This window comes from Podarcis melisellensis, assembly GCF_964234715.1.
Source record: "Podarcis melisellensis genome assembly, chromosome: 7".
Classification (NCBI taxonomy): Eukaryota; Metazoa; Chordata; class Lepidosauria; order Squamata; family Lacertidae; genus Podarcis; species Podarcis melisellensis.
The window spans coordinates 34,123,979-34,134,703 of NC_138539.1; the positions used below are offsets into that span (position 1 = coordinate 34,123,979).

Sequence of the window (10,725 nt, forward strand, 5' to 3'; positions counted from 1 at the left end):
GGAGGAGGAGCAGCAGCAGCAGGAGGCGGAGGAGCCCCTCGGAAGTCTATAAGAGAGACGCGCTTCTCCACTCCCAGCCTGGACTACATCGCTACTGGCCGGCCAGGCGCCTCTCTGCCCCGGGTGCTCACCCCAGAAGACTAAGTAAGTGCTTTCCTGTGTAACTTTCTGCTCTCTCTATCTCAGTAGCGGGCATTTGTGCTGTTTTGATATATTTACTCTGGTTCTGTATTTGCGTGCAGTCTCATTTATTGTTAGAACCCAGTCATTGCCCGAAACGGTTTCGCCCAAAAGTGCTGCTTTAGAGATGCATCTTGGTGGTCTGTCTGCCCTTTGAACATGTTCTCTTGGAAGTTGCCTCAGTAACTTCCCTGGGAATAAAAGTTACCCTGCAAATCGAGGGAAGCGGGCTCGCTCAGCGTGGCGAGCTCCGCAGGCTCAACAACAAGCAGGTAATTTTAAATTGGACTGGCTAGCTCTCCCTAATCATCTTGCCATTATACTCAGGAGGGATTGAAAGTGATATTTGTTTCCTTGCAGGATTGTGAGCGAAGTCTCGCCGCTATTGATTCGTGTCGGGAGTTATTCTAGTTTCAACTGAAGAAAGGTGCGAATTTGTGGGCTTTCGGAATAGGGAATATCTCGATCTCTTAGAAGCTCTTGGCTTTTCGGATGCGAAATCAGTCAGCTGCTGTTTTTTCAGTGCCGGAAAGTCAAAATGTGTAGCTGTAAGAAAGCAATTTGAGTTACATATGTGGTGTATAAGAACGAATACTTTTCGATGTTCCAACGGTTTGAATAATAACAGTGTGTGTGTATATATATATATATATATATATATATATATATATAATGGGAATGTATTACAGAACCTTTCATTCCGATCTTAAAAATAGAAGTTATTTGTGTGTATTGAGGATCAAGCCATACATCAGCCGCAAATTGACCTCAAGCCTCAAGAAAGTGAGAGTGGGGAAAGGCATATTTGCATCCGGCTAGCCGTTAAAGTAGTGAAAATCACACTGATGCTTGGGGAAATTGTTGTACCTAGAACGTTGAATGGGAAATTCTGCACTACTTTTTCTTCCCTTGCAGTCCTATAAACATCTACTCATAAGTAGCAGGAATTTAGTTCAACGGGGCATGCTCCTAAGTAAACCATGCTGCATACTAGATTTATCCTTTATGTTTAATTTTTGTAATGAAAACAGTTAGGTGGCAATGCTAAATTTAGTGCTTTCTTGGCTGTAAGCCTCATTCAAATAAGACTTCCAAATAAGAAAATTTTGGACTGATGAATTTATTTGCTAATAAGTCCTACTGATTTTCCCCTACTCTGTGTTCAAATAAATGTTAAGAATGGGAAGGTGGCAGTAATACTGTTCATTACTCCCTAAACATCTCTGTTCATTTCTCCCAGTTAACTGATGTTACAGCCAAAGTGGTGTCTGAAGAGATCCTAAAAGCCCAATCAGGCACTACCTAGAATCCTTCTGTATCATCAAACATTTTTCAAATCCCTCAAGTGTAAAAGAGTTGTAAGTTGTTCACTTACAATGTATTTGTTGGATGCTAACTAATATAATTTGCTTGTTGGAATGCTGGACCAGAAAAGGAAATGTACACATTCTATAGCAGTTCAATGAGACCAAATATTTACTGAGCATTCAGGCAAATTAATTTAAAAAAAACAGCTATTGACAAAACAAATCAAAAGCAAAGGAGCTAAAACCTGAAAGGGAAAATATTGGAGGCATACGAAAACAATGACAGGCAATTAAAATGCATTGATTCCTTCCAAATTGGTTATAGGAATACACTTAATTTTGGAATGCCACCCCTGGAAGTTTGGGGACCATCTTGACTGGTTTTCACTCTTGACTACTTGCAAGTTTATCTTTAGGATCTTGTTAAAAAGATACTGATGCAGATTTACACTAAGGAAAATAAATGCATATAGCTTATAACTGCAGGTGACACATGATGCACTAAATATCCCATGTAGATTTTGATCAGTTATTTCCCTACATGTGTATAAATAATGTTTATAGGAGTTTCTGTGCCTCTTTTAGAAGTGATTTTTCTCTGTCTACTGTAAGAGGAAAACTGTCACCACAGAAACTGCAAATTAGTCTGTGCCTGTAAATTTTTCTGTGTGAACAGGAACACAGGAAACTGCCTTAAACCAAGTCAAACCATTGGTCTACATAACTCAGCATTTTCTACCCTGACAGGGTAGCATTCCATGGTTTCAGACCACAGACATTCCCAGCCCTACCTGGAGATGTCAGGGAGTAAACCTGGGATCCTCTGCATGGAAAGCATTTTGGCAGACACAACATTAAAATTACACACTACTAGATTTTAGACATTCCCTACAGTGTATGTTTCCTATTTCCTTTTGCATTCTGTCCCTTAGATTGTAAGCCTGATGGCAGGGGCTGTGTTGTTTTTTGATACCTTGTTCAGCTCCTTGAAAACGTTAGGCACTAAATGAATAATAATAATAAGAAGAAGAAGAATATCAGTAGTTTTGTTGTTTTTGACAACAGTCTGCTGCAATGACAGCATTCAGTTTTTTAAAAAAAAAATAACAGTTGCAACAGTACAAAAATAAGAATCAGACGCATTCATCACCCTAAGTTTTTGCAAAATACTTGAATGGAACAGGGAAAGATTCTGAAACTAGGGGAAACCTTTGAGATGGGAATACGGTTCTTCCAGGGTCCCGATCCTGTTCTCACCATAGGCATAGAATGTATGTTAGGCTCGCTCCCCCTCCATTCATTTTTCTACTTGAAGCCCCTTCCCTATGTCCCATTGATGAGTTGCTGTTAAACCCCTGCAGAAATACCCTTCCACCCCAATCACACACTATATACAATGAAGTGCAAGACTGAGCATCAAAATAAATTTTTGCCTGGGATAGCAGAACAGCTTGATTCAGCCTTGTTAAGGTCTGGGTTTCCTTCTGCAAACTGGTCCCTGGGTTTGCTACTATCCCAACTAGATAGATAGATAGGTAGATAGATAGATAGATAGATCTAATTTATAAGACTCCTAGAAATATACTAGATTTAATAAATACATAATATACAGTATACATGTCCAAGGAGCACAATTTCCTCAAACTCGTTGCCAATGAAATCTGTGGGACTGAAGTATACAGCTGATCTGTAGTCCCTCTGATTTCTGTAATAATTTATGCTTGCTGGTTGTGTGTACATGGAGACAACTGTATATATAATCAAAAGAGCTAATCAGAAGCACAAAACTGTTCACCCTCCCTTTTGTATCTTGGCCTCTTGCATACATGCTTCAAAAAGCAACTCCTGCGGGTCAGAAGACCTTCCAGACCTTCTTCCAATGCAAAGCTTTGTGGGAGGAAATGAAAATGGGCAAAAGCTTCAGCATTTGCGCAAAAGCATTTTAGGTATGTGCCTAGAAGTCTTTGGATGTTGGCCAGTGTATATGCGAACACATATACATAGATATTCCAGGTATTTCTATGATTGTACACAATGGCCATGACTGAAAGAACCACACACCTAGTATTGAGTACCCAAGTGGTACAGTATGCACCCAAATGGCAAGGTGCTGTTTACAAAACGGGGGAAATCCAATGGATCTCATTCACAGATGCAAACCATTGTTACTATCATCTGCTCTTTTATCCTGACAAAAACACATTAAAAGGACCCTGGAAGCTGTCTGCGGACAAATGCCGGCTCCCTCGGCCTATAGAGCGAGATGAGCACACAACCCCAGAGTCATCTGCGACTGGACCTAATGGTCAGGAGTACCTTTACCTTTTTAATTTGTAAATTAGTGTAAATTGGAAATGACAAGAAACCATCTCTTTTCAGATTGTTTACTGCAACATATATTCAGTAAAAGCACTTTATTTTAAGGGTCCTGAATTGCAATCCTTCTCAATCAGAATTTTCAAGCAGTATTTCATGTTACATAACATCATCTGAACACTCATTTATGCAATCAGAAAAGTAACTTTATTGTTACCAATCATTTCCAAAGTGATGATATTTCAGTTATGTTGAATAACAACAATTTCTCTTCAAAGTTATAGGGGTCATTCAGATCAAAACCTTGCCGAATAGAATTTATTGCCATTCGTTATTTAATTTCCAGAATCTTTTGTGAAACAATACAAAACAAAATACTTAGGGAGCAAGGAAAGAGGAGATTGAACTAAAGTTTAATTTCTACTGGAATATTCAAAAAGAAAGAATGAATATTTAACCTCTGGAAGAAGTGTTTTTTTATTATTCTGAAAGGACAGCCCATTTATTACCCACGTAGCAGAGTCAGAGTCAGATTCTGTGTAATTTGATTTTTCACACTTAATATAATAAGATATTATTTACAGAATGCAGAATTGGGCTCTAGACATATTCACTAGAAGTTTTAGGGTGGTTTTTTTTAAGGAGAAATCCATCTGTTGAGTAAATACAATATAAGCTGTGTGATGCTGGCCCCACCATTAGGCAGAGTGAGGAAACTGTCTCAGATTTGGAATATTATGAAAGGGCAGAAAATTCTGAGTTATTTAATATTTTTATTGTATTTTAATTACTTACAAGGAGAGGTGCATGTGTTACCTTCTTCCTTGGGAGTTGGGTGCCAAAATAACTTGTCCAGCCTTTGTCATTACACAATTTGACTTGGGGAAGAGTACTATGTGCTGTTCAGCTCAGTCAACAAAATATCTGCCATTTCTGTGGATAACATTATTGGGCACTCTTAATGTTTAAGGTTACAGTATGTTGGTGCAAAAGCAGAAATTAATTCATTGAGTGAGATACTGTTCAGAGAACGCAATTCTAAGCATGTGAGTAAATTCTAAACTAAGTTTGACTGGTGTTCCGCCTAAACGTATACTTTTAAAGTTACCTGCTTCTGTTTGCCTCCTATTTTATTGCTCTCAGGTCAGCCACTGTTTTCTGAAAGTCTTTTAGAACTGCCTGAACTCTGTACATGACCACAGCTCTTAGCTATGCATAGCTCCATAAGGTTCAGCTGATCTGCAAACTCTAATACAGATGATTTGTTTAGCCTAGTTCACCCAAACCTGTGACATAGTGAGGGCGGGGGCACAGGAGCAGTTGCCGCAAAATTGTTAGGCGCACAAAATTTCAACACCCCGTGCTGCCTCAGTACAGCTGAGCACTTCCGGCATTGGGCTCTGTTGAAAATGGCTTCTCCATGCAAACCAGGAATTGACCTCTCCAGACAATAGAACAACTCTTCTTATCTTTGCGGCTGCAATCTCCTGGGTGATGTGAATGCCATTAGGCAGTTGAATGTACATGCATACTCATACCCTCCAACATTTCTACGGTGAAAATAGGGACATCCTAAGGAAAAGCGGGACATTCTGGAATCAAATCAGAAATTGGGATGGCTTCTCTAAATCAGGGATGTCCCTGGAAAATAGGGACACTTGGAGGGTCAGCATACACCATCTGTTTCCCTCCCACCCATACTTCCTCCACATGGCCCCGGGTGCTGCCAACCCACGCTACACCACTGCCTAAAACTAGTGGCCAACCATGCAGATTGTACTCAAGAGTTACAGAATCAGTTCTATACTGATTTAATGAACTGGCTGTTATGAGCTGTGTTCCCTGAAAACACAGTGATAAAAGAGAAAAACAAATTGTACGTCCAAAGTGTTGCAGTAATACTAAAAAAAAAATAATTGGGTCAGGATGTAATGATAACAACATTAAAAATACGTAACTCTGATCATCCTCTGAAGTACTTGGAAATAAGTATTGTTGTTGGCTGCAGGTTCATCTCCACCAATGGACTATAGAAATGTACCGGAGAACTGCAAGGAGCTCACTGTGCCCTGCTCTAACTCCAGCTCTCTGCCAGCCAGTGTGTCTGGCACAGATTCCTCAGCTGGTCAACGAACTGCAATAGCCTTGGGGAGGCCAGCAGCTGCAAATGCCGCCCGAGAGCGCAGCCGAGTGCAGACTCTGCGCCATGCTTTTCTGGAGCTGCAGAGAACCCTGCCCTCTGTGCCACCTGACACCAAGCTCTCCAAGTTGGATGTGCTGCTCCTGGCCACTACCTACATTGCTCACCTTACCCGCAGCTTGCAGGATGAAGAAGAGTTGCCCGGAGAGGGCTTGGGCACGCTGAGAGGGGATGGCTATCTCCATCCAGTTAAGGTAAGCAATGCAGAACAAAGTGGTTTTCTTTTACTAGGCCGAATCAAGTAAGAGCATGAAGGCTTTTGTTATTTGTTATTAAATGTGGCAGTTGATTTATCTTGCCCAGAGCAACCCAAATCAGCTTACAACCAACCAAACAGACAGACAAAAAGCCCTACATGCATCCATTAAAACCAAGAGAAAATTGAAATGCATTAAAAACATCCTGCCCACATCTAAAAGGCCACAGATGGTTAAAGGCCAACGGCCTGGTTATAAAGGAAAGTTTTTGCTTGGCACCAGATGTATTTTGATGCCAGGCAAGCCTCCTTGGGGGAGAGCCTTCCACAAATGGGGAGTTACCACAGAAAAGGCCCGTTCTCATGTTGCCACCCTCTGGATGCTTTTTTGAGGGGCATACAAAGAAGGGCCTCAGATGATTATTGCAGGGTCCAGGTCGGTTCATATGGGAAGAGCCGATCTTTGAGGTATTGCAGTCCTGCACCATTTAAGACTTTTAAGTAAAAACCAGCACTTTGAATTGGGCTCAGAAACTAATTGGCAGGCAGCGCAGTCAGGCCAGGATTGGCGTTTTATGCTCAAACTGCCTTGCAACCTGGCCGCTGAATTCTGCACCAACTGAAGTTTCCAGACTGACTTCAGAGGCAGCCCTATGCAGAAGACATTGCAGTAATCTAACCTAGAGGTTATCAAAGCATAGATGACAGCAGTTAGGATATCCCTGTCCAGAGAGCGATGCAGCTGGGCCACCAGCCAAGCTGCTGCAAGGCACTCAGCACCACCAAGGCCACCTGAGCCTCAAGCAACAGAAATGGATACAGACGTCCTAAGCTGTGTGGCTGCTCCTTCAGAGGGAGTGAAATAGGGTTTCCATATTTCAAGCAGAAAGAAATGTTGTTGAGCTTTTTTACCCAAAGTTGGCTTTTGGAGCAAAATTGCAAAAAAGCCATTCTTGAGCTATTTGTATGGAAAAATGGCAAAAGCAGCACCGCCAACATGGGCTGCCATACGCCCGAATTTTCCAGGACATTTGTCCGGTTTCCACCTGGACACTGCTGCTGACAGCAGTATTCCGGATATGGGAAAATTCAGACGTATGGCAACACCTGCAGATGTAAAGGAGAAGTAGAATTCTTCGTCAGATAGAACTGAAAGAAGTCATCTTTTTAGTTTAATGGAATCAAGAAAATGCCTCCCATTTACTTTGCATTAAAGCAGTGCTTGCTCCTCCTGGCTACTGGCTCTTTAATTAGTAATTTCCTGAACTAGTTCCCTCTTGGCTTAGTTCAGGAAACTGCTAATTTAAAGGGTTGGTAATTAGGAAAAACAGACAAACTATTACTGTAAGCAGCCCTTCACTTATTTGTTTCCTGTACTCATTCTATTCACTAGTGGTATAAAATTGGCCCTTACTCATTAAAAAATACATATTCTAACATGCCACCCCAATCTCCATGAGCAGTGTGAAACTCCAGAAAATGCAGGTGCACCTTAACTCAGGATCTGTGTTTCCTTTTAGACTAATGAGGCACAGCGGAGACTGTGGTATCTTTATGATATATGGTTTATTTACACATATGTACAACCTGAACCTAGGTGGAGGGTCTCACAGCATTGGCACCCCAACAGGTCCTTCCTTCCATAGCCAGAGCCTGGCTCTCAAATGGTCAGCAAGCCTCATGCCCTGCCCTCTCTCTAGTTTACATCCCTGATAACTGTAACCCACAGGTCTACCCTCTTTTATCCCCTGAGGGATGAAAGAGGCATTCAGTTTATTCACAACTGAACACAGTGGATTACTACTCTCAAGGCACAGATCTGTAAACTACAGATTCCTGCACTCAGGTGTGTGTGTTTTCAGTATACAGTCGTACCTTGGATCTCAAGCGCCTTGGCTCCCGAACAAATCGGCTCCCAAACAGTCAAAACCCGGAAGTGAGTGTTCTGGTTTACAAACGTTCTTTTGGAAATCGAACATCCGTTGGGGCTTCTGTGGCTTCCAATGGGCTGCAGGAGCTTCCTGCAGCCTATCAGAAGCCACACTTTGGTTTTTGAACGTTTTGGAAGTCAAATAGACTTCTAGAATTGATTCTGTTCGACTTCCAAGGTACGGCTGTAGTTTCATTCATCTCTTTTGTTTCAGAAAGCATGACACCTAAGCAATACTAATCTACTGTATTGTGTACTTTTGTATACATTGTCTTCTAGAAATGGCCAATGCGATCAAGGCTATACATTGGAGCTACAGGGCAGTTTTTGAGTCACTCAGCGCAAACAGAAAACACAAATCAAGGAGAAACTTCAAAAAATTCACAAATGTAATGCTATGTTTTTATATTGAATGCTGTGTATTTATTATGCTGGACATATTTAAATTAAAACACTCCTTCCAGCAAATATGACCCTCCTCCCAATTGTATCTGGCATCATGTGAAGTAGGTGGACAAGCTGAATTTTAAGATAGTCTCACATTCCTTTAGGTTGCTTTCTTTATGTCCAGAAGCAGTCTATTGGTGTGAGCAGTGCATTATGGTCCTCCTGCCGCAAACAACTTCCACGATTTCTGAAATAGCAAAATGTACATGCGTTGTACACATGATACCAACTGAGATTCATGAACTCCTGGTGAATGTAACATTATTTGAGTCAACAAGCAATCCATCCCATTTGTGAAGGAAATGGCTGAATGTAACATGTGAGCTGACCCTTATAAATAATAGACAACTTGCAAGCATGAAAGCAACAAGGTTCGTGATTAACATAAGAATTATGGACTGTCTCAATGAAGGGATTCATTCTGAACATATCCTTCAAGAAACACAGGTGTGCATTCTTTTGGCTGTTCACATGCATCCAAGCTTTTAAGAACTTAAACAGAGCTTTGCTGGATCAGCGATCCATCTGTTCCAATGTCCTGTTTCCAAAAATGACTGCACAGATTCTCTCACGAAGTGCACAAGCATGACATCAAAGCAACAGCCCTCCACCATTGTTTGTGACCACACCTGGTATTCATAGGGTTCCTGAGCATGGAGGATCTATTTTGCAGTTGTGGTTAATGGCCACTGATAGATCAGCATGAGCCTGTGTGTGTGTGTGTGTGTGTGTGTGTGTGTGTGTGTGTGTGTGTTTATATAAAACATCTATAGAGTTTACAGTGTAGTTTGGCTGATCTTGTAAAGAAGGAGCTTAAAAAAGCAGATCTGTGTTTATATGAACTTTGGATATGGATTTCTGTGTTGCATCTTAAGTGTGTAGAATTAAGATGCTTCTGCAATAAAATATAATTTCAATAAGCTGCAAATATTAATTAACCATAAAATGCAAACTTTTTACACTATGAAGTTTCTACACTGCATAGTATTTTTTTGTTTCTTTACTATTTGACCTTACTGTTTACAATTATTTTCACTGTATAATACCTGCCATATTAGGATAATACCAAATGTGGTTGATAAAGTGGGCTCTTTTCCACGAAAACGTATGCTACAATATATCTATTTAAAGTGCCACTAGACTCTTTGTTGCTTTTCCGTAGAGGTCCAAATGACCTTTAGAAGCATCTACTATTCAAGAACCTTTTCTCAGATGAATTTATTTGCCTCTTTTCACTGATAAAATGAATGTGTGTTAATAGTCAAGTGAGAACATTACAGTAAACAAAAACAAAACCACAATGTAAGCAGCTTTGTGTATGGAATCTAGCAATATTATGGGTGTTGTAATATAATTTATTATTTGTGTTTATCTCTGCTTTACGGTCTGAACTGCATTAATGTTTGAGGGAAAAGCTTACCGTACTTCTATACTGCAACATGTGTACATGTTTTATAGCTTGATATGTTCATTCCAGAAAACAGAGCTTGCATGCTCAGCTAGTTCAGCTAAAATATTTGCAGCATGTAAGCAACAGAGGTTATAAGATAAGTGCAGCTGAGGTTCACCTAGTTATCTTTTCTTATTGTATATGTTATACATGATTTTACAGAATTTTAATATTTATATTAAATACTTTAAAAACTGCTATTTGTCAGAATCAAAGAAATGAAACTGTTCCACAAGAAGCCAAAAATAAAATAAAATGCATTTAAGAGGAATATTTGGGAAATTTCTTTGCGGTACAGGAGTTAAGAATGTTATCATGTCTTACAATATTAGGATTTTCTTTAAAATAATAATAATGACAACTGATTAGCCTTTGACTCAGCCATCGCTATGGCTTATTCCGGAACCATTCCAGCTACCATTCCCATGCTTTAACTGTGAAAAATGTGACTTGCAGACACACAGTCTCTGTAGAGGAATAATTCCTCCCCATATTTAACAGTACCTTTTCTAAGCACTAGTACTTTATAAAACTGAACACCTTTGTTAGTGACATCATTCAGTTATTTCAAGCAAGAGCTGTGCATTTTTACTCAGAATACCTGATTTCAGTGGGACTTATTCTAGTTGGTATGTGTGCATAGGACTAAGGCCTAAAATGCTTGAACCCTGATGACTCCTCCCCAGCATACTTTCCCTC

At 40.3% G+C, this 10,725-nt stretch overlaps 1 protein-coding gene across 5 annotated transcripts; it reads left to right on the forward strand.

Moving 5' to 3' along the window:
• The first annotated feature begins 17 nt into the window (after nt 1-17).
• TCF24 (transcription factor 24) lies at nt 18-10,243 on the forward strand. Of its 5 annotated transcripts, none has more exons than XM_081918459.1 (5): nt 26-144; nt 541-607; nt 3,327-3,433; nt 5,812-6,197; nt 8,409-10,243. In XM_081918459.1, exons 3-5 carry the CDS (start codon nt 3,367-3,369, stop codon nt 8,520-8,522), a joined length of 567 nt encoding a protein of 188 aa, XP_081774585.1. In that variant the 5' UTR covers nt 26-144; nt 541-607; nt 3,327-3,366; the 3' UTR covers nt 8,523-10,243. The 5 variants fall into 5 exon arrangements, with proteins under 5 accessions (XP_081774589.1, XP_081774585.1, XP_081774586.1 ...); XM_081918460.1 differs by having other exon boundaries at nt 3,347-3,433; XM_081918461.1 differs by lacking the exon at nt 26-144 and adding an exon at nt 155-452 and having other exon boundaries at nt 3,347-3,433.
• The last annotated feature ends 482 nt before the right edge of the window (nt 10,244-10,725 follow it).

Coding starts and splice junctions, on each gene's coding strand:
- TCF24 (XM_081918459.1), top strand. CDS start 3,367: ATGCAAAGCTTTGTGGGAGGAAATGAAAATGGGCAAAAGCTTCAGCAT. Junction 3,434..5,811: donor TTTGCGCAAAAGCATTTTAG/GTATGTGCCTAG, acceptor TGTTGGCTGCAG/GTTCATCTCCACCAATGGAC. Junction 6,198..8,408: donor GCTATCTCCATCCAGTTAAG/GTAAGCAATGCA, acceptor ATTGTCTTCTAG/AAATGGCCAATGCGATCAAG.